Source organism: Gadus morhua, chromosome 13 (genome assembly GCF_902167405.1).
Source record: "Gadus morhua chromosome 13, gadMor3.0, whole genome shotgun sequence".
NCBI classification, from domain to species: Eukaryota; Metazoa; Chordata; class Actinopteri; order Gadiformes; family Gadidae; genus Gadus; species Gadus morhua.
The window spans coordinates 4,514,634-4,538,256 of NC_044060.1; the positions used below are offsets into that span (position 1 = coordinate 4,514,634).

At 47.9% G+C, this 23,623-nt stretch overlaps 3 protein-coding genes and 1 long non-coding RNA gene across 6 annotated transcripts; all 4 read right to left on the bottom strand.

The window, feature by feature from the left end:
* Window positions 1–3,167: 3,167 nt before the first annotated feature.
* tsen2 (TSEN2 tRNA splicing endonuclease subunit) lies at window positions 3,168–9,826 on the bottom strand. 3 transcript variants are annotated; one of them, XM_030374358.1, is made up of 13 exons: window positions 9,771–9,826; window positions 9,353–9,560; window positions 8,833–8,899; window positions 8,537–8,576; window positions 6,419–6,589; window positions 5,992–6,238; window positions 5,819–5,902; window positions 5,405–5,455; window positions 5,014–5,152; window positions 4,799–4,835; window positions 4,346–4,451; window positions 3,654–3,743; window positions 3,168–3,408 (listed from the first exon to the last, which is right to left on the bottom strand). In XM_030374358.1, exons 2-13 carry the CDS (start codon window positions 9,539–9,541, stop codon window positions 3,349–3,351), a joined length of 1,281 nt encoding a protein of 426 aa, XP_030230218.1. In that variant the 5' UTR covers window positions 9,542–9,560; window positions 9,771–9,826; the 3' UTR covers window positions 3,168–3,348. The 3 variants fall into 3 exon arrangements, with proteins under 3 accessions (XP_030230218.1, XP_030230219.1, XP_030230216.1); XM_030374359.1 differs by having other exon boundaries at window positions 9,756–9,806; XM_030374356.1 differs by having other exon boundaries at window positions 9,353–9,825.
* Window positions 9,827–10,502: 676 nt separating this feature from the next.
* LOC115556531 (piggyBac transposable element-derived protein 4) lies at window positions 10,503–12,924 on the bottom strand. The gene is made up of 2 exons (XM_030373631.1): window positions 12,119–12,924; window positions 10,503–11,832 (listed from the first exon to the last, which is right to left on the bottom strand). The coding sequence occupies exons 1-2, from the start codon at window positions 12,664–12,666 to the stop codon at window positions 10,671–10,673; spliced, it is 1,710 nt and encodes a 569-aa protein (XP_030229491.1). The 5' UTR covers window positions 12,667–12,924; the 3' UTR covers window positions 10,503–10,670.
* Window positions 12,925–13,424: 500 nt separating this feature from the next.
* On the bottom strand, window positions 13,425–13,794 carry LOC115557565 (uncharacterized). Its single transcript, XR_003979202.1, has 2 exons — window positions 13,737–13,794; window positions 13,425–13,536 (listed from the first exon to the last, which is right to left on the bottom strand). It is a non-coding gene; the product is annotated as an uncharacterized LOC115557565 (long non-coding RNA).
* A 115-nt stretch (window positions 13,795–13,909) lies between these two features.
* ddx27 (DEAD (Asp-Glu-Ala-Asp) box polypeptide 27) lies at window positions 13,910–23,305 on the bottom strand (the record flags this gene model as incomplete). The annotated part of the gene is made up of 20 exons (XM_030375464.1): window positions 23,094–23,305; window positions 22,233–22,388; window positions 21,749–21,808; window positions 21,457–21,664; window positions 21,326–21,369; window positions 20,991–21,077; window positions 20,680–20,785; window positions 20,163–20,336; window positions 18,909–19,059; window positions 18,585–18,684; window positions 18,323–18,464; window positions 17,730–17,883; window positions 17,523–17,604; window positions 16,972–17,149; window positions 16,075–16,181; window positions 15,473–15,569; window positions 15,117–15,208; window positions 14,882–15,002; window positions 14,653–14,746; window positions 13,910–14,150 (listed from the first exon to the last, which is right to left on the bottom strand). Coding segments are annotated over exons 1-20 (2,481 nt in total), but the record flags the coding sequence as incomplete, so codon positions are not given.
* Window positions 23,306–23,623: the final 318 nt, after the last annotated feature.

The following is a 23,623-nucleotide window of genomic DNA, read 5'->3' on the forward strand; positions in this document are numbered from 1 at the left end:
GACTGGTAGCGAGAGAGAGACAGGCAAGTAGAGAGAGAGACTGGTAGCGAGAGAGAGACAGGCAAGTAGAGAGAGAGACTGGTAGCGAGAGAGAGACAGGCAAGTAGAGAGAGAGAGACTTGTAGCGAGAGAGAGACAGGCAAGTAGAGAGAGAGAGACTGGTACCGAGAGAGAGACAGGCAAGTAGAGAGAGAGACTGGTAGAGAGAGAGAGACAGGCAAGTAGAGAGAGAGACTGGTAGCGAGAGAGAGACAGGCAAGTAGAGAGAGAGAGACTTGTAGCGAGAGAGAGACAGGCAAGTAGAGAGAGAGAGACTGGTACCGAGAGAGAGACAGGCAAGTAGAGAGAGAGACTGGTAGAGAGAGAGAGACAGGCAAGTAGAGAGAGAGAGACTGGTAGCGAGAGAGAGACAGGCAAGTAGAGAGAGAGAGACGGGTAGTGAGAGAGAGACAGGCAAGTAGAGAGAGAGAGACCGGTAGTGAGAGAGAGACAGGCTTTTAGAGTATGGTGACTTCCTATACCACTACCATATGACACTACTGTCCTATACTACTACCATACTACTATATATGATACTACTGCCCTATACTACTACCATATGATACTACTGCCATATACAGTATACTACTACCATATGATACTACTATACATGATACGAAATCCTATAGTACCAGATGACACTACTGTCCTATACTACTACCATATGATACTACTATATATGATACTACTGCCCTATACTGCTACCATATGATACTACTGTCCTATACTACTAACATATGATACTACTGCCATAGACTACTACCATATGCTACTACTGTCCTATAATACTACCATATGACACTACTATCCTATACTACTACCATATGATACTACTATACATGATACGACATCCTATAGTACCATATGATACTACTGTCCTATACCACTAAAATATGATACTACTGCCCTGTACTACTACAATATGATACGACATCCTATACTACCGTATGATACTTCTGTCCTATACTACTACTACCATATGATACTACTGCCATATACTAATACCATATGATATTACGGTCCTATACTACTACCATATGATACTACTGCCATACACAACACTATTACTAAGTAATAATATTATTATTATGCACGTTCATCATGTTCTTTCCCACTCATTATTACAATAGCTCTGTCTGACAGTCTGTCTCTCATGCCGAAGAGAAGGTGGTCTTTTCTGAATACCTCCTGAAGGCCAACTCTTTTCTGTGTGAAGTAGCAGGCAACGAAAATGCGTTCAGGACATACGGCTAGGGGACATTTTCAGTCGTTTAGAGTGGAGGTTGTGATGCATAAGGGCATACACACGTGTGTGCCCTTATGAACGTAAACGTGCGGCACACTTTATGGTGCCCGTGTCGGGGATTTGAAACTGTTGTCACCCTATATATGGGAAAGAGAGAGAGAGAGAGAGAGAGAGAGAGAGAGAGAGAGAGAGAGAGAGAGAGAGAGAGAGAGAGAGAGAGAGAGAGAGAGAGAGAGAGAGAGAGAGAGAGAGAGAGAGAGAGAGAGAGAGAGAGCGCGCTATGAGGTATATCAGCTGATCAGCTGTGTACCATCAGTAAAGCTGATGGTACTATTAGCAAACAGCATTAGTACTAGCTAACAGAGGCTTGTATATTCTCATATATTTCGTATGTTTGTGGTGCCAGGAGCTATTAAACCAACATGATGCTACGGTGCAAGTGTCTTGATCTTTTTGTCAGAATGATAGGATCTGCGTGGTGACTGACCTTTCCAGCCGGGGTTTAGTGTTTGTAGGACGCCGGGGAACGGAGTCCTCTGGAACCCTAGCTGCAGGACCTGAGAACCCTAACCCATCTCTTAGTGTTACAACGGGTTTTAACCATCAAGAAACCTTAAAGTCTACTCGTCCACAAGGCTGGTGATACAGTCCTACTACAGTACTACAACTCTGATACCATACAGTATAGTTCTACTACAGTCCTACTACAGTACTACAACTCTGATACCATACAGTATAGTTCTACTACAGTCCTACTACAGTACTACTACTCTGATACCATACAGTATAGTTCTACTACAGTCCTACTACAGTACTACAACTCTGATACCATACAGTATAGTTATACTACAGTCCTATTACAGTACTACAACTCTGATACCATACAGTATAGTTCTACTACAGTCCTACTACAGTACTACAACTCTGATACCATACAGTATAGTTCTACTACAGTCCTACTACAGTACTACAACTCTGATACCATATAGTTCTACTACAGTCCTACTACAGTACTACAACTCTGATACCATACAGTATAGTTCTACTACAGTCCTACTACAGTACTACAACTCTGATACCATACTGTATAGTTCTACTATAGTATAGTTCTACTACAGTACTACAACTCTGATACCATACAGTATAGTTCTACTACAGTCCTACTACAGTACTACAACTCTGATACCATACAGTATAGTTCTACTACAGTACTACAACTCTGATACCATACAGGATAGTTCTACTACAGTCCTACTACAGTACTACAACTCTGATACCATACAGTATAGTTCTACTACAGTCCTACTACAGTATTGTAGTGCTATAGTAGTAGTGTAGCAGTACTGTATGATAAGAATGCAGGGGCTTCAGAGTTTATATCATAGAATTGTATCGTGCACTAAAGAGGTGATAATATCTTACATTATAATTTATAACACACACTACTTTAGATTACAATAGGGGAGATAATAGTGGTCAAAGGGTGTATTAGTATAACATTAATGGTGTATGATGATTATTGTTAACAATACGTTTATAATTATTAGAAAATTGTTTAGTAATGATAGTATATACTATTGATGCTAGTTTATATATTAAGTGTACATTTATCCTTCTCTAGTGGTTCAGAGGGTAGACTGAGCAGTTTCCTGCAACATGATAGGCTGGGCTCATGGCCTTGTTACTCCTAGTGTGGAGTTACGTCCACCCGGTCACCCTGGTTACCAGACATATACCATTGACCCCCCTCATTCACTCACATATTGTTCAACCTCTCAAGCACTCACACATTCACACTCTCATTCATCTCACATTCAGCCTCTCATTCCCCCTCACATTCACTCATATGTTCACTCACATTCACTCATATAATCACTCACGCTTAAAAAACAATACTTTTATTTTCGTCAAAACAGAACTACCAAGACACCTGGAAGTGAGCAACAGCAAAACGGTTATCATCATAATGCTACTATAATGCTAACTTTTTTTTTTTTGCAAGGGTTAGCATCATAATGCAATGCTAAACATTATAATGATGACAAATGTCTCTGAAAAGGCAATCAAATGTCATCTAGCTCAGCTCGCTCCCGCGAGGAAATCCATCTCTTTATGACCACTTCCTGTTAGAGAGAGAGAGATATATATATTTATGCCCGTTTGTGTATATAATTGTGGGCATATTAGTGTGGGCATATTAGTGTGTCCACATTAATGTGTGTGTGTGTTTATGTGTTTGTGTGTGCGCGCGCGCGTGCGTGCATGTGTGTGTGTGTGTGTGTGTGTGTTTGTGTGTGTGAGTGTGTGTGTGTTTATGTGTGTGTGTGTGTGTGTGTGTGTGTGTGTGTGTGTGTGTGTGTGTGTGTACCTGGACTGTGAGTCTGTGCAGGCTGAGGGGAGAGGTCAGCTCTGCCTCTGATAGGTCGGCTGGATAGATGATGTAACACATCATGAGCTCCTACACACACACACACGAACACACACACACACACACATACAGGTAACACTCTCACACACACACACACACACACACACACACACACACACACACACACACACACACACACACACACACACACACACACACACACACACACACACACACACACACACACACATTAATATCGTCAGGCAGGCTTTATGATTGTTAGACTACCTGCACCACCTGCACCATATCCATAGTAATCGATAACCTATAAATCTGTATATCTACGCGTCTAAGGGCTCCGGTGTCGTTCCATTATCTTTCAGGGCTCCTTCTTCTCAGGGTGACTCTGGGGTCACACTGAGGAGTAAGAAGTTACTGAGGAGTAACTTGAGTTGATAGTCGCCTGATTTTTTTCCACACCTTGGTTTCACAAGAGGGCCCGGAGGTAGACGCTAGGACCAATCGGGTGGCGCCTCACCTGTGATTGGACAGATTGGCCTTGACAAGGGGGCCGGAACTAACCGACCCTAATAAACCAGCTAACCTACCCCCTAACTCACCCACCGGCCAAATCACCCCGACTAGCTAGCACTAGCTGAGTGGTGGGACCTTGTTGCCATGGGGACCGGTACCTTGGAGACGTTGGCGGTGATCCTGCTGAGCGCCGCGAGAGAGCGCCAGGTGAACGGACGCAGGGACGCACCTGAGGACCTCACCTGCTCCACCACCACCGAATAACTAGAGGGGAGGAGAGGGGGGGAGGGGAGGAGAGGGGAGAGGAGAGGAGGGGGGGGGAGGAGAGGGAGGGGAGAGGAGAGGAGGGGGGAGGAGGGGAGGAGGAAGGGGAGGGGAGCAGAGGAAAGGGAAGGATGAGAGAGGAGAAGGGAGGGGAGGAGTTCACTGCATTGTTTTACACCTATAATATTGTTCTTTCTCATCTTAAAAGGTCTAAATTCCACAAGGAACAGGTTACATTAGAGCTCAGGGTTTAGGGCTCATGACTAAAGGATGAGGTTAAGGTTAAGGGTTCATGGTAAAGTGTGGAGGTTTAAGGGTTAAGGGTAACTGTAAGGGATGAGGGGTACCTGGCATGGTAGAAGGGGGGTCCTTTTCTGTAGAGCACTGGGAGAGAAGAGAATAGATGAGACACACACACACACACACACACACACACACACACACACACACACACACACACACACACACACACACACACACACACACACACACACACACACACACACACACACACACACACACACACACACCACCATGCGCGTGCTAACAGGGTGTGACCTACTGAAGTGCGCCCCGTATTTGGCCCCGGGCTTGGGGACCCAGGCCCGGCTGCGGTAGTAGTGGTAGGCCGCGTAGGAGCTCTCAAAGCCGGGCTGAACACCCCGGAACCTCCCCCACAGTTCACTGATGGACAGCGGCTTCTAGCCAATCAGAGAAGAGAGCACTCTCAGCGATGGAAGCAAAACACGTGAGATGTTTGAGCCAATAGAGTGGACATTAACATGTTTACTAAGGTAAGGTGTAATATATTAATTTAAATGGTAAGGTTTAGTTATTGTAAAAGGTTAGGTTAAGGTATTTAAAGGTAGGTTAGGTTTAGAAGGTAGTTAGTTAGTTACCTGTTTGTGATGGACTAAGAGGTTAGTTAGTAAGTTAGTTAGTAAGATAGTTACCTGGTTGTGGTGGACTGAAAGGCAGCCCAGAGCGTAGACCAGGAAGAATGCCTGAGATGGAAGAGGGTGATTAGTGAATAATCTTATCATCATCTTTCATCACCTAGCAACACATCACCTAGCAACACATCACCTAGCAACACATCACCTAGCAATACATCACCCACCTAGCATCACATCACCTAGCAACACATCACCTAGCAACACATCACCTAGCAACACATCACCTAGCAACACATCCCCTAGCAATACATCAACCACCTAGCATCACATCACCTAGCAACACATCACCTAGCAACACATCACCTAGCAACACATTAACTAGCAATACACCACCCCACTAGCAGCACATGACATAGGAACACATCACCTAGCAACACATCACCTAGCAACTGTTGGCAGGACCTGTCTCACCTCCTCCAGAGTGAGCTGTAGAACCTCAGTGGTGCTGAAGGGCAGCCGTCTCACCCCCCCCTGGTTGACCTCTGACCCCCCCTCCTGTCAGAAGAAAACAACAGGCTTCAGGGACCATCTGTGCACCCGAGTATTGATTATTGATGGATTGATTGGTTGTTTATTGGACAAACCTCCTCATCACTGTCCCCCTCCACAAGGACATACTCAGGGGCGGAGTCAGTCCCCGGGGCGGAGTCCAACACAGAGTCAGCCACGGGGGAGGAGTCAGCCACGGGGGAGGAGTCAGCCACGGGGGAGGAGTCAGCCATGGGGGAGGAGTCATCCACAGGAGAGGAGCCAGTCCTGGGGGCGGGGTCAGTGTGTTGCCTATCTTGGTATGGGCAATATTTCCTCCTCTGTTCATCTGTCGAAGATGATCTGTTAAAAACACAACTATTTAGACTCGCTAACCTCACTAGTTCAAACAAAACTAGTAACAGACTGAGGAGCGACAGGAAGGAAAATAAACAGAAAGGAAGAGCGACAGGAAGGAGGAGGAACCGGAAGGAGGAGGAGGAACAGGCAAGAGGAGTAAAAGGAAGGAGGTTAGATGAATACCTCTTCCTCTTCTTTTGGGACGCGTCTTCAGTCTGTGCTAGCCCCGCCTCCTCACTTTCTGCGGCCGGCTCGATTGGCTCAGACAGCCTAACAAGTATTTGATTGACAGCTTCCTCATCTATTCCCTTGGACAGCAGATAGTCCCGCCTCCATGATAACTGCTGCTCATACCTAGAGAGGACCAACGGACAGACAGACAGACAGACAGATAGACAGCCAGACAGACAGGTTAGACAAACAAGCCAATCATTCAGTGACAGGTGCAAAGTTAACATATGATAATAATAATAAGCGCTTTACATAGGGGCTGATGGGGATGGGGCTAGAGATAGGGAGTGATCTAGGGGTAGGCAGAGGAGAAGAGATGAGTCTTGAGGCGGGACTGGAAGATGGTGAGGGACTCAGAGTCACGAATATGTTGGGGGAGGGAGTTCCAGAGCCTGGGAGCTGCCCTGGAGAAGGCTTTGTCACCAAGGCTGTGGAGTTTTGATGTGTGGGTGGAGAGGAGACCGGCTGAGATGGATCTGAGGGCCCGGGGGGGTTGGTAGAGGGAGAGAAGATCAGAGAGATATGGGGGGGCCATATGGTGGAGAGCTTTGTGGGTGAGGACCAGGAGTTTGTAGTGGATCCGATGTGAGATGGGGAGCCAGTGGAGATTCTTGAGGACTGGGGTGATGTGGTGCCACGCTTTAGTATGAGTGAGGAGACGGGCTGCTGCATTCTGGACCAGTTGGAGTCTGTTGATGGAGGTGGTGGAGATGCCGGCGAGGAGTGAATTGCAATAATCAAGGCGGGAGGAGATGAAGGCATGGATGAGTCTTTCTGCAGCGTGAGGTGTGAGGGAGGATCTGATCTTTGCAATATTACGGAGGTGATAGAAGGAGGTTTCGATAGTGTGGCGGATGTGGGGTTCAAGGGAGAGGGTGGAATCAAAGATTACGCCAAGGTTGCGGGCCTGGGGGGAGGGGGAGACCGTGGTGCCGTCGATAGTGAGTGTGGGGGGGTTTGCGAGTTTACTGAGGGTGGATTTGGAGCCAATGAGGAGGAGTTCAGTTTTGTTGCTGTTAAGTTTCAGGAAGTTATTTTGCATCCAGAGAGTGAGTGAAGGCAGGCAGGATTCAATGTGGGAGAGGGGGGGGTTGTGGGGGGATTTGGTGCTGAGGTAAATCTGGGTGTCGTCGGCGTAGCAGTGGAAGTCCATGGAGAAATGGCGGAGTAACTGACCAAGGGGGAGGAGGTAGATGATGAAGAGGAGGGGGCCAAGCACAGAACCTTGGGGAACGCCTTGTGTGACGGTGGCTGTGGCAGATGTGTGGTTGTGGAGGGAGATGAAGTGAGATCTGTCGGAGAGGTAGGAGTGAAGCCAGCTAAGTGCAGTTCCTTCGATTCCGAGGTTGCTGAGTCTGGTGAGCAGGATGGTGTGGTTTACAGTATCGAAGGCTGCACTCAGGTCAAGGAGGATGAGGAAGTTGAGGGAACCAGAGTCGGCAGAGATGAGGAGGTCATTGAGGACTTTGAGGAGAGCGGTTTCTGTGCTGTGGAGGGGGCGGAAGCCAGATTGGAGGGATTCAAAAAGGTTATTGGCGTGGAGATGGGATTGGAGTTGTGTGGTGACGATGCGTTCAAGGGTTTTGGAGAGGAAGGAGCGGTTGGAGATTGGGCGGTAGTTACTGAGGGAGGAGGGGTCGAGACCAGGTTTCTTGAGGGTGGGGGTGACAGCAGCAGATTTGAAGGCAGAGGGGACATTTAACATACATATAGGTTAACATACAAGAGGTTAACATATACACTGCATCAAAAATTGTTTACACTGAGACGCCTTATGTTCACTGTACCTGAAACACAAGAAGGAAACCACACGCAAATGTTTTGGGAGATTTGTGGCTAGACTCTCCTCTTCTCCTTCTGCACTGTTCAACTCCCTGGTGAAATATGTCAGACCCTACGGACAGACAGACAGCTTTCTGAATGGCTTCTGACCTGGCTTGTGATTGGCTACTGACCTGGCCTGTGACTGGCTACTCGCCTGGCTTGCGGTTGACTACTAACCTGGCCTTTGATTGGCTACTGACCTGGCTTTTGATTGGCTACTGACCTGGCTTTTGATTGGCTACTGACCTGGCTTTGCTGATGACAGGAATCTGTCGGCCTTCAAATTCTGCAACATAGAGATATTGAATATATTGATTATGCATATAAAGGGTTATATGTTAGGGTGAGAGTTATTGAATATATTGATTATGCATAAAGAGCGTTATATGTTAGGGTTAGAGATGAGCCGGTTAGGGATGAGAGGGTTAGAGATGAGAGGGTTAGGGTAAGAGACGTACATATATATATATATATATATATATATATATATATATATATACACACACACACACACACACACACACACACATACACACACTCACCCTGCCATCGGTCAGAGAGGCTGTAGTCTGGCCGGGCTCTGGACAGAATCCCCTTCCCGAAATAACCCTGAAAACACAACAACATTATAAACAAAACACAGACAAAGTATCATATCCAGAATGATAACTCAATACGCACACCCATAAATAGTGTACATGCTTCATACACTGTTGTATACTTTATATAGTATTATATTATATATATATGTATATATATATATATATATATATATATATATATATATATATATATATATATATATATATATATATATATATATATATATAAATATATATATAGAGCCCCCTGCTCTAGTGATGAGTACCATTGGATCTTTTCTCATCCTAGTCCAAGGTTCTATAGGTTCTACTTCTATCACAGTAAAGTTACAACCAGTCCTCAAAGACCAGTTCTCAAAGAGACAAACTCTCTTAACCAGAAGAGAACAAGGAGTCAGTTATTGAAGACATTATTAGACAAGACCGACAGACACACAAGCAGATAGACAAGGACGTGTACCTGTCCGTACAGCAGCTCGATGTGAGCGGGGTCTCGAACCAGGACCTGCTGGTTCACCAGGTCGGCGCGGTAAACGCTCTCTCGGCAACGCATCGCCTCCGCGTCGCTGCGCGGCACCGGGAAAGGCGCCTCGTACGCCTCGTACACCGTCGCGCGGCGCCGAGGCGCAAGAAACGCCGCCTCCGTCATTTACTACCTACTTTACTGCCTTTATGAATGAAATAGTTTATAATTCATTAGTTTAATTCTGATTGCGCTTGAATAACTTGGTTTGACAGTTGCACCTGCTGTCAAGTGGGCGTCCGGTGGACACTTCTAGCAAGACTCTACAAGAAGGATACGTAAAGTATGCGTACAGATAATATAAATAATATATAGTATATGAATAATAGATCAAATATACATTTCAAGTAGTTACATGTGTTGTGATGGGGACAGCATTTTAGATGTCACCGGAACTCCTTCCTGAAGGAAACATCAGTTCATGACAAAAGTTCCGCCTCTTCCACCGATTAAACTCGTGACGGAATGTCCGTTTTCTGAGCCGTTTATAAATTTGTTATAGCTAAATATGTAATACACTAACTATATAAAATACCTGGTGCATTTTATATTTCCCAAATCCAAAGTCACATCATTAAATGTAATGGCACATTAACAAATTGTTTAAAGCCCTACCTGCTCCTGAATCTTTATCTGTACTTACTGTCCAACCCCCATCTGCTCCTTAATGGCCTGTTTCTGTACAGTCTAACCCCTACCTGCCCCTTAATGACCTGTCTGTGTAATGTCCAACCCCTACCTGCTCCTTAATGACCTGTCTCTGTATTGTCCAACCCCTACCTGCTCCTTAATGACCTGTCTCTGTATTGTCCAACCCCTACCTGCTCCTTAATGACCTGTCTCTGTATTGTCTAACCCCTACCTGCTCCTTAATGACCTGTCTCTGTATTGTCTAACCCATACCTGCTCCTTCACCCATTTATGCCTAAAACGCCTGCTGAAAACGCCTGCTAAAATCCTATGCTATTCTAGGAAAAATAACCTCATTTCCTGAGGGTTTTCTGAGAAAATAGTAAGAATTGTCAACGTCTACATAAACCTTAATATCTAAGCCTCTGGAGCACCTAGAAACATTAAATAAAAAGCATTGTAAAGGTAAGAACTACAGGTTTTATTAAAACATGCTCCCTGAGCACAACCATAACAGCAACGTTTTAAAAACATTCTCAAAACAAGATTAAGAAGAAAAAAACTGTATAAATCGATATTAAATACAACAAATAACATTTTTAACAAAGCATTGTAAAGGTCAGAACTACAGTTCCAACCCATGGGAAAGTCCTGAGGTGGAACTGGTCTCACGACCAACGTGGTACATGAAGCACTCGCGGTGCAGAGGGACATTGCACTGCTTGCACCCCATCAATGTAGACCCTGGACGCATGTCGGTGCCGCTGTGCTTTAGAGAGCACTCCCTGCAGGTCTTCCTCTTGATATTGATCTGAGCCAGATCATGGTCAGCAGAAGCTCCTGTTGGGGCGGTGGGGAGCACACAGGGAGCACTTCTTGCCGTGACAGGGACGATCAGCTCCTGGGACAGATCCTCCAGCCAGTCCTTGTAGCCGCTCCTCCTGTATCTCCACCCAGGTCCTCCCACAGACCTGGCAGCAACAAAGGCATTGTAGCCCGCCACACTAAAGAGGTAAAAGAACAGCCTCCTCCACCACTTGGTAGACCGGTGGCGTATCCGGTAGTAGGCCACCATCTGGTCCAGTAAATCGACCCCCTTCATGTGTTGCTGATAATCAGCAAGACATGCTGGCACCCGAACATCAATCTGGCGTTGCCCACCGGTTCTCCTCTTCACTGACCCATTAGCCGTCGGGTCATGGAAGTTGGACAGGACCATGACCGTTTTGGTGTCCTGCCAGACGCAGAAGGTGAGGTCATCCTGCTGTGCCACATTGAATCGGTGTTTGTTTAGACCAGCCTTTTTAGTCAGCTCCTTGTTTTTAGGGAGGTCCTTCCTCCCGGCACGCACTGTGCCACACGCTTGCACACCCTTGACCTGCAGATCCACCAACAACTTCACGCTGGTGTAAAAGTTGTCCATGTAAACACACAAGTTTGACCCAAAATACGGTTTAGCCAGGTCTGACACAATCCGGTAAGCCAGGCCTGTCTCAGTCTTGCCTGCAATGGCCCCTGTGTAAACTTGAAAATTGTTTACGTAGCCTGTATTGCTCTCTGCCATGACCCACACCTTTATCCCCCACTTCACCGGCTTCACGGGGAGGTCCTGCCGGAAGGCAAGGCGTCCCTTGTATTTTACCATGGACTCATCCACGCTCACAAACCCATTGACCTCATAGAGGGCCTGGAACTGATGCAAGAGGAGGTCCATGAACCGCCGGATCTTCCACAGCTTATCGGATTTATCCAAGGCAGGGTCCAAGTTATCTTCTAGATGGAGATATCTGAAAATGCATATGACAAAGAATTTGAGCCTGACATTTATTTCCATCATTGTGTTTATTTGTATTATGTTATTTATATTTATTCATAATTGTATTACTATTTATTACGCTATTTATTCATTATTCCATTATTGTATTTATAACTAACATTATTGTATTTATTCATCATCAACCATCATCACCATTAGTAATGCTATAGCACCACTATCATTACTGGCCATTCCGTTTTCTAAGAGAAGAGAATGGAACTCGGAAGAGAGCACAAGAAAAGAAAACATATAATTACCTCCAGATCATGTCGAAACGGTCCCTTGACATTGCCCTGGGGACGTTTGTTTGGTAGAGCCACTTAGTTTGCCTCCAGTAATCGCGGCGTGCTGGTAGCTTTAAAATTCCAAAGCAAAGACACAGCCCGAGGAATGTTTTCATTTCTGTTTTCGAGACCGGGGTCCACTTTGAGGTCGTGGGGGTCTGAGCTCGTACCTGTTCCGCGTACCGATTCGTTTCGGTCAATAACGTGTCCCACAGCTGATCGGTAAAGATCCTGGAAAACACATCGAGTGGGCTAGCATCCAAGGGGATCGGTTGTTTCACCCCCGGTATGCGAGAGAATGTCTTTGTTTTCCGAGGCTCGTAATTGCCGGTTCTCCAGTCCACCTGGAGTCCCCGAAAGTCATCCTCCTCCTCTCCTTCGGTGTCCAACAATTCCCACTTCTGTGCCCGATCCAGTGGATCAACCGGCACAAAATCATCCTCGTCCTCGCTCTCAGACTCAAATCCCTTGAATTCTATGTCAATATCACTGCCATCGCTATCAAAATCCTCCATGTTCATTGCTACTTCTCGGTCGCCAGCTAGACGCGTCGCTAAAAACAAAGATAGAAAATCACGTGTATATCTGATTTGATTGACGTGATTTTCAGCCAACCAAAGTGCATTTTGGTGGTCACCAGATCTTTACCAAAGCCTTAAGACCCACCTCATGTTTATTTTAACCAACCAGAGTGAGTTATTTGCTGCATTCGTCATGAAAACAATCACGTGTACAAAATGCTGCGCCACGCAGCAGCCGGCAGAAGAGCTAATGCTGCGCTACGCAGCTCCCGGCAGGAGGGGCCATGTTGCGCGACGCAGCATCCGGCGCCAATGACCTGTCTAACCCCTACCTGCTCCATAATGACCTCTCTGTATTGTCTTACCCCTACCTGCTCCTTAATGACCAGTCTCTGTATTGTCTTACCCCTACCTGCTCCATAATGACCTTTCTCTGTATGTTCTAACCCCTGGTTGTACCTATGGATATAACTTTGTAATTATATTTAAGCTAATACCATCATGTGTATACGTGCTTTAACAAGTGCTGTTGTTAATGAAATCCACCACGCCGTGGTGTTGAACTATAAGTGTCATGGAAGCTTAGCACTCTCTCTGCGAGGTTTTGTTGATTTGTTGAAGATCATAAGACATTACAACGTAAAAAACTAAACCTAATTTGGGTTCACAGAGCTTTAAGGAATGTTGTCGGGTTGTGATGTGACCTGTCTCTGGAAGGTGATGATTTGTTGATGCGGCGAGTCAGTACATTCACCAAATCTTTACCAAACACTTTATTAAAGACATCTTTATTAAACACATCTAACTGAGGTACATGAAGAACGCAGAACATCCACAAGCTACAGGAGACGACCGAACACTGCTCAGCTCCTACTGGGCCAGAAACACAGAGAATTGCATACAGTTATTACATATTATAATGCACTGTTCATGTTATTAGACTGATGCTGTTAGCATAGATCTGTTGATGGGATTATAGACTGATCATTTTGTTATAGAATGGTTCATGCTGTTGTATACTTTGCATGTTATATAGACTGGTTCATGTTGTATACCGATCAAAGACGTACCTTGATTTGAATCCACCTCTCCCTCCGCCTCCACCTCGTCCTCCTCCACCTCGTCCTCCTCGTCCTCCTCCACCTCTTCCTCCACCACCTCTTCCTCCTCCACCTCTTCCTCCTGCTGTTCTTCCTCCTGCTCCACTTCCACCCCCTCTCCATGGTCCACTTCCACCTCCACCTCCTTCTCCTCCTCCTCTCCCTCCTCTTCCTCCTCTTCCTCGCCCTCCTCCTCTTCCTCCTCCTTCTCTTCCTCCTCCTCCTTCTCTTCCTCCTCCTCCTTCTCTTCCGCCTTCTCCTCCTCGTTCTCCTCCTCCACCTCTTCCTCCTCCTCCTCTCCCTCCTGCTCCTCGGGCTCCTCTTCCTCCTCCTCCTCCTCTCCTGTTGGACATCCCCAGGCGCTTCCGGTCTTCAAACGACGGCCTACAAGACAACATGGGTTACAACCGCAGGTCCTTCTGATCAGAGCGACCCGATTGGTCAACAACACCAATTAGAATGCGATCAAATTAGCACGACAGTACACCTCGCCATGCTCTAATTAAAAAATGCCTCATTAATCTGGAATATCTCTCCCCCATAGACTCATAACACAAAACTAGTAGCTAAAAATGACATGTGAAATTTATAGACATTGTAGCAGAATGTGTCGTTAAAATAAGTCACGTTAATTTCTCTATGTGTGCTCTCATCAGCAACACAAACCAATTAAGTTCCAATTAAGACACATTCTTGAACGTTTAGGGGTACTCCAAATTATCATCAAACTAAAAAGGCTGTTTGTGCAGGGTTTCCATGAAATTGCACAGCAGCACTAGCGCTATCCAAGATTAGCATGTATAACCAATAAAATCAAAGCTGGAAAGACATTTGGAAGACAGACGGACAGAAAAACCGTCAGGTGGTCAGACAGAGAGGTACTTACCCGGCTCTGAATTGTTTGAGAACCTTGCTGCTCGTGTTGGTCAACTCTTTGTCAAACACCGAGTTCTTCGTAGACTTGGCTGGCTTCGGCTTGGCTGCAGACCGACAGAACACGTCTCTTGTTGATTAAATGCTCACATTTACATCAAGCACCATTTTTATCCCAAGGTTTTGGGTGGATGTGATGGTTTTTGTAAATAATAACAGTAACTGTAATGAGGTGTTCTGACCTTTGGGGGCCGCTGTTTCCTCCGGCATGGCTCTGGCTCTCTGGGGCCGCCTCTCTCTCTTGGCGGCTCGCTCGGCGTACATCTGGGACTTGAGCAGCTCCATCTGGGCCCGGTCCTCCGCCTATAACAGGCACACATTAGCTACGTCACGTCCAGAACCCAAACTACATCAGCTCCCCCACCCAGCCTTCAGCTCCTCCACCCAGCCTCACCACCTCCTCCACCCCATACTTACTGTCATCTCCTTCTTCTTTCCGTCCTTGAGGAACTTTTCCCTCTTCTTCTTCCCTCTGAGAGCCAGGTCAAAGTCCTGCAGCGCCTTGGACACTAAAACACGAAGCGTCCACGTTACATACATGTTAAGAACACGTGACACTAGAGCACCATCCGTGACACACCATGATACGTGACACACCATGATACACACGTGTTCCATACCAAGTCACACATCACGGTACATAGCATGTTGCACACTGAGATACACACCGTGATACATCATTTGTTGCAAACCATGATTCACAACATGTTACACGTTACATATTATGTCACGCATCACATGAGGCTGGACTAGAGAGGAAGCGTGCCACTCACTGCGCTCCTTCTTCCTGTCCTGAGGCGTCTGGAACCAGGTCCTCTCCGGGGCCACCTCCTCCTGCTTGTTGAGGAGGCGCTTCTGGGCCACGCTCAGCTGAACACACACACACACACACACACACACACACACACACACACACACACACACACACACACACACACACACACACACACACACACACACACACACACACACACACACACACACACACACACACACAGGAGGGTCAGTACATACACACACACCATCAGAACACACACACCGTCAGAACACACACACAGGAGTGTCAGTATGCACACACAAACCGTCAGAACACACACAACGTCAGCACACACACTCACACACCGTCAGAACACACAGACACACACACACCGTCAGAATACACACACACCGTCAGAACACACACACACACACACACACACAGGAGGGTCAGTATATACACACACACCATCAGAACACACACAACGTCAACACACACACACACACACACACACACACACACACACACACACACACACACACACACACACACACACACACACACACACACACACACACACACACACACACACACACACACACACACACACACACACACCTGGGCCTCAGACGCAGCCATCTCCCTCTCCTCTCTCTCCAGTCTCATGACGGCGTAGACGTCCTTCTCGATAGCCCGGATGTGAGAGGCAAACCTCACCACCACGTCTAGAGAGAGGGCGAGAGACATAAGAACACAATGTTAGAGCTCGGGGGGAGAGACATAGACACACAGTGCTAGAGCCTCTGGTAGAGAGACATAGACACACAGTGCTAGAGCCTCTGGTAGAGAGACATTGACACACAGTGCTAGAGCCTCTGGTAGAGAGACATAGACACACAGTGCTAGAGCCTCTGGTAGAGAGACATTGACACACAGTGCTAGAGCCTCTGGTAGAGAGACATAGACACACAGTGCTAGAGCCTCTGGTAGAGAGACATAGACACACAGTGCTAGAGCCTCTGGTAGAGAGACATTGACACACAGTGCTAGAGCCTCTGGTAGAGAGACATAGACACACAGTGCTAGAGCCTCTGGTAGAGAGACATTGACACACAGTGCTAGAGCCTCTGGTAGAGAAACATAGACCCGGGTCTTAACAGGGTCCTTGGTCGTCTACCTGTCTGACTGTCTACCTGTTTGTATGTGTGTACCTGTGTCTGCCTGTGTACCTGTCTGCCTGTCTGTGTCTGTACCAGTCGGGATGACCCAGGCCTTGACGGTGTTCCTAGCGGTCGGTCTGTCTCTATGCGTGTTCCTGTCTGTGTGTCTACCTGTCTGTCTGAGTGCGTACCTGTGGGGATGACCCGGGTCTTGACGATGTTCCTGACGGTCTACCTGTCTGTCTACCTGTCTGTCTGTCTGTCTGTCTGCCTACCTGTGGGGATGACCCTGGCCTTGACCGTGTTGTGGGCCGTCTACCTGTCTGTCTGTCGGTGTACCTGTCTGCCTGCCTACCTGTGGGGATGACCCTGGCCTTGACCGTGTTGCGGGCCGTCTTCACGATGTCCTTCAGCATGCGGCGCTCCGTCTCGCCCACCAGGGACACCGAGCGCCCCGCCCGCCCCGCGCGCGCCGTGCGCCCCACGCGGTGCACGTAGTGCTTCACCGTGTTGGGCATGGTGAAGTTTATCACCTGCACACAGACGGGGAGCAGACAGACAGGTTAGGGTTGGGCATGGTGGATTTTATCACCTGCACATAGACGGGTCAGCAGACTGGTTGTCGAGATCTTGTCTAGTGGTGATCTAGATCTAGATCTAGTGTAGTCTAGATCTAGATCTAGTTTAGTCTAGATCTAGATGTTTTCTAGATCTAGATCTAGTGTAGTCCAGCTGTAGTCTAGATGTAGTCTAGTGTAGTCTAGATCTAGTGTAGTTTAGATATAATCTAGATCTAGTCTAGTGTAGTCTAGATCTAGTCTAGTTTAGTCTAGATCTAGTCTAGCCTAGATCTAGTCTAGTGTAGTCTAGATCTAGTGTAGTCTAGATCTAGGTGCAGCGTGGTACCGTTTTGACTCCAGCGATGTCTAGGCCTCTCGCGGCCACGTCCGTAGCGACCAGGATGTCGATCTGCTCGTCTTTAAAACGCCTGGAGACACAACATCACCTGAGGGGTTAGGCTACCACCTATGCTGCTGATCTACACATTAATAGATAAACATATATAAAAAGTAAAAAAGGCGTGTCATTGTGTGTATTGAGCGCGTTGTGTACCTCAGGTTCTCCAGCCTCTGGGTCTGGCTGAGGTTCCCGTGGAGCTCGGCCGCCTTGACCCCCAGCAGCCCCAGCAGAATGTGCAGGCGGTGGGCCTGCTTCTTGGTCTGGGTGAAGAGCATCACGTGGTCCTGGAAGGTCCTGGTCACCAGGGCTGGAACCACGAGAGGATTAGAAACACTCACACACAACTCGAATACTGCACAAAGTATGCTAATGTCACCAGCATGCTAATGTAGAGCTAATGCTAAAGGTATGCTAATGTGGAGCTAATGCTAACGGTAGGCATATTTGGAACGAATGCTAACAGCATGCTAATGTGGAGCTAATGCAAATGGTATGGTCAAGTTGAGCTAGTTCTAACGGTAGTCTAAATTAAAGCTAATACTAACAGCATGCTAATGTTCGGCTAAAGCTAACAGTAGGCTAATGTGGAGCTAAAGCTAACGGTTGGCTAATGTGAAGCGAATGCTAACATTGGCGCTAATGCTAACGGTAGGCTAATGTGGATCAAAAGCTAACAGTAGGCTAATGTGAGCGAATGCTAACATGGCGCTAATGCTAACGGAAGGCTAATGTGAGCGAATGCTAACCTGCTACGATGGCCTCGCGGTCTCCCTCCCGGTTGGGTCGGATCCTGACGAACTCCTGACGGAGGAACGGAGCGACGTCCGTGTTGCTGTTCACGAAGATCCTGATAGGCTGCTTCAGGGACACTGAGGCCAGGTCCTTGACCTATATCCACAACACATAGATCCTACATCACCTAGATCCACAACACATAAGATACCTCAGCCTAGTAGTAGAAGTAGCAGTTGTAGTAGAAGTACTACCTCAGTCTAGTCGTAGTCCTACCTCGTCACTCATAGTAGCGGAGAACAACATGGTCTGTCTCTGGTAGGCACACATCCTGATGATCTCCTTCATCTGCTCCTCAAAGTACTCGTCCAGCATCCTGAAACACAGTAGTACACATTAGATACACAGTAGTAAACATTTAACTCAGATATACAAATTAAATACATAGTAGTACACATTAAAACACAGTTATACACATTGAACACACTTTAGTTCAGATTAAACAAGAAGTACACATTAATTAAAAATACACATTAAATACTCAGTAGTACACAATAAACACACATTATACATTTCGTGCATAGTATTAGCCCCACTGACCGGTCGGCCTCGTCCAGGATGAGGATCTCGATGTTGGTGAGCTGGAAGGAGGGCGTGTTGTGGAGGTGATCGATCAGACGACCCGGGGTGGCGATCAATACGTCTGGACCGCAGCGCAACGCAGCCTCCTGGGACTTCACATCCAGACCACCTGGAGGGACGGACGGCAGGGGGGGAGACAGACAGACAGGGGGGGGAGACAGACAGACAGGGGGAGGAGACAGACAGACAGGGGGAGGAGACAGACAGACAGGGGGGGGAGACAGACAGACAGGGGGAGGAGACAGACAGACAGGGGGGGGAGACAGACAGACAGGGGGAGGAGACAGACAGACAGGGGGAGGAGACAGACAGGGGGAGGAGACAGACAGACAGGGGGAGGAGACAGACAGACGGGGGGAGGAGACAGACAGACAGGGGGGGGAGACAGACAGACAGACAGGGGGAGGAGACAGACAGACAGGGGGGGGAGACAGACAGACAGGGGGGGGAGACAGACAGACAGGGGGGGGAGACAGACAGACAGGGGGAGGAGACAGACAGACAGGGGGAGGAGACAGACAGACAGGGGGGGAGACAGACAAACAGGGGGGGGAGACAGACAGACAGGGGGAGGAGACAGACAGACAGGGGGAGGAGACAGACAGACAGGGGGAGGAGACAGACAGACAGGGTGAGGACAGACAGACGGGGGGAGGAGACAGACAGGCAGGGGGAGGAGACAAACAGACAGGGGGAGGAGACAGACAGACAGGGGGAGGAGACAAACAGACAGGGGGAGGAGACAGACAGACAGGGGGAGGAGACAGACAGACGGACAGACAGACAGCATGAGGGGCAGACAGACAGGATGAGGACAGATAGACAGACAGGATGAGGAGAGAGAGACAGACAGAAAGGGGGTTAAAGTAGTCTGTATAGAGGGTGGGGGGATGAGTCTTTTCTGGATAAGAGGGTGAGTGTAGTCTGGATGAGGGGGTGAGTGTAGTCTGGATGAGAGGGTGAGTCCAGTCTGGATGAGAGGGTGAGTGTAGTCTGGATGAGGGGGTGAGTCCAGTCTGGATGAGAGGGTGAGTGTAGTCTGGATGAGAGGGTGAGTGTAGTTTGGATGAGAGGGTGAGTGCAGTCTGGATGAGAGGGTGAGTGCAGTCTGGATGAGAGGGTGAGTGTAGTCTGGATGAGAGGGTGAGTGCAGTCTGGATGAGTGGGTGAGTGCAGTCTGGATGAGGGGTTTCGGTCAGTGGGTTGCCGTACCGACGGCTAGGCAGGTGGAGATGGGGGTGAACTGGGCCAGCTGCCGGGCCACCGAGTGGACCTGGATGCCCAGCTCTCTGGTGGGCACCAGCACCAGGACCCGGGTCACCTGCGTCTCCTTGGGCTTGTAGAGCAGCCGCTCCAGCACGGGCAGCATGAAGGCCGCCGTCTTACCTGGGGGGGAGGAGCACAGGGTCAGCCAATCAGAGAGCAGACAGGGGGTCAGCCGGCCAATCAGAGAGCAGACAGACAGACCGCGTATGACTGGTCCGTAAAGTACCCCAACACTTACAGTTAGAACCCCATGTAAAGCCCCCCCAAGACTACAGTAAGACACCCAGGGTATAGTACCCCGAAAACTACAATAAGACACGCAGGGTATAGTACCCCAAAACTACTGCAAGACGCACAGGGTATAGTACCCTTAAAACTACAGCCAATCAGAGAGCAGGCAGAGCGTCAGCCAGCCAATCAGAGAGCAGACGGAGAGACTTTGTATGATGTGATTGGTCCGTACCTGTGCCAGTGGCAGCGCAGGCGCAGAGGTCACGACCCAGCAGACCCAGAGGAATACAGGCCTTCTGCACTGGGGTGGGCTCCCGGAACCCCATGGTGCTGATGGCCTGGTCACACACACACACACACACACACACACACACACACACACACACACACACACACACACACACACACACACACACACACACACACACACACACACACACACACACACACACACACACGTTAGATAAATATCTATATAAATAACTTTCTGTATATATATACATACATACATATTCTCAATATGAGCGAGAGGTCATAGGTCACCTTGAGCAGCGGTCGGGACAGGTTCATGTCCTGAAACATCAGCTTTTCATCGTAGTTAGAGGCGTCCTCGTAGAAACAGTCTGGAGCCTGCCACACACACGCAGGTACACACACACACTGAGTAAGGAACTGCTGAGGATCCTATAGTATGATGAAGACACCATTGTATTATATTTGATCCTTATTTAACCAGTAAACCAGTTAGGTCCCGTTGGGATGGGGTGTCTCTTTTTCAAGCAGACCTGGTCAAGACAGGCAGCAGCTTCAACATACAGCTACAAACACTGAAGGAGACCAAACTAAAAATGACTAAAAGCCATGGAAACAGGACATACCTCATCTTTTTTCCTCTTCTTTCCCGATTTATCCCTCAGAGTGTCTACACACGGACACACACAGAGAGAGGTCAGACGTGTATTTAACCGCGGACGATGACATACTTAGATTTGGGTGCGCATGTAGTTACCGGCTTTGGTGAGAACCTCCTCGTCGGCGGAGTCAAACTCATCCTCGTCATCCTCACTCTCTCCCGGCTCCTCTACTTGGGCCGGTTTTACGTCTCCATCATCACCGTCCTCTTCGTCGTCGTCATCCTCCTCCTCATCATCCTCCTCATCGGCGTCACCTTCCTCCTCCTCCTCGTCTTCCTGCTTGGCCCCTGTGCCAGACTTCTCCTGTGAAGAGCATCCCTGTTAGTGATCACCATGGCAACCGGCAGCATCAGCAGCAGCGACTGAGCGGATTTCCTCAACACTCACCTCCAGCTTCCTCCTCTTCCTCACTTTGTCGATCTTCTCGTCAAGTGTCGTCGGAGCGCTCTGAAAAAAATACTACAGTTAAGACCCCCGGGTACAGTACCCCAAATCTACAGTTAGACCCTCGGGTACAGTACCCCAAAACTACAGTTAGACCCTCGGGTACAGTACCCCAAAACTACAGTTAGACCCCCAGGTACAGTACCCCAAAACTAAAGATAGACAACCAGGGGATAGTAGCCAAATTTACAGTTAAACCCCCAGGTACAGTACCCCAAAACTAAAGTAAGACAACCAGGGGATAGTACCCCAAATCTACAGTAAGACACCCAGTGTACAGTGCCCAAAAACTAGAGTATTCACCCGGAGTATATTCCCCCCAAAACCCCCTCTGAGTAATTGGTGAGTCCTTTAACCATGCGGAATGATATGGTAACCTCTGACCTCACCACCCCGCCAAGTAAAGCTCAGAGAGGCAGACGCTCACCCTCTTCTTGAGCTGTGACATCACGTCCGCCAGCGCCCAGTCCTGGTTGTCGGGTGCGTCTCGCGCCCCAAACTCGAAGCCGGCGTTGAAGTCTCCTGCGCCGCGACCCTTCAGAGCCTCCTTCTTCTTCCTGTTCAGCACGATGGGCGCGTCCGCCTGCCACACAACAAAACACCTTCATTTAACCTGCTGACCGTTGTACGGTGGAAGCTACTGCATGTACTGATACACAAGTACACAGCACACCGAGTCTGTACCTTTCTCTACAGCTATGACTCTCAACCGTTATCTATGATCCTTTCTCTATAGCTTAGTTTGTACCTTTCTCTAGAACCATAAGTCTGTACCTTTACCTATAGCTGATTCTGTACCTTTCTCTATAGCTGAGTCTGTAAATTAATCTAGAGCTGAGTCTGTACCTTTGTCTACAGCTATGAGTCTGTACCTTTCTCTACAGCTGAGTGAGTCTGTACCTTGAACTATAGCCATGAGTGTAACTTTCTCTAGACATGCTAGGAATCTGTACTTTTCTATACAGCAATGATTCCTTGACATTTTCTAGAGCTGTGAGTCTGTACCTTACTCTTTAGCTATGAGTCTGTACCTTTATCTATAGCTGAGGCTGTACCTGTCTCTATAGCTAGGAGTCTGTACTTGTCTCTAGAGCCATGCTATGGGTCTTTACCCATCACCATGACTATAAGCCTGTACTCTTACGTTACACCATGGCTCTACCATTGTCCATCACTAAGCTATGAGTCTTTACCTTTCTCTATGATTATACGCCTCTTCTCTAAGTTTACCCTATGGCTCTGAGTCTACCACTAGGCTAGCAGCGTGTAGCCCTAAACATAAACTTACTTCTCCATCCTCAGAGTCGGTCTCCGGCTCTTCCAGAACCTCGTCATCGTCCAGGATGGTTCCGATCAGGTCCAGTTCACTCAGCATGGTGACGTCTGGTGGAAACGATCAGTTCGTTTCCAGATCAGATCGGGAACTGATCAAAACAATTCGCTTCCCTGCGCTCGTGTCCACGGCGCTCACGTGTGGGTAAGGGGAATGTATTGGCGGAAGTGACGGACCAGGGCGCGGAAGTGGAGGAAGGACGCTAGGTCCGCCCTAGCGGTCGGAGGAATGAACTGCTCAACTGGAATTTTATGAAATCCTTTATTGATGTCTCAAATTTGAAACGACAGCATATTTAGTGTGAAGACATGAATTTAAGCAGCTCTAAAGATAGTGATTTTAGCCTCTTTTGACGTCCCTTTATCAACGCTATACATGTTTAAATAGGGCATTTCACCATCCCTATAGTAGTGAGTGCATTTAACCACCTCTATAGCAGTTATAGTGCATAGAACTCTGTATCAGTGAGTGATTCAACCATCTCT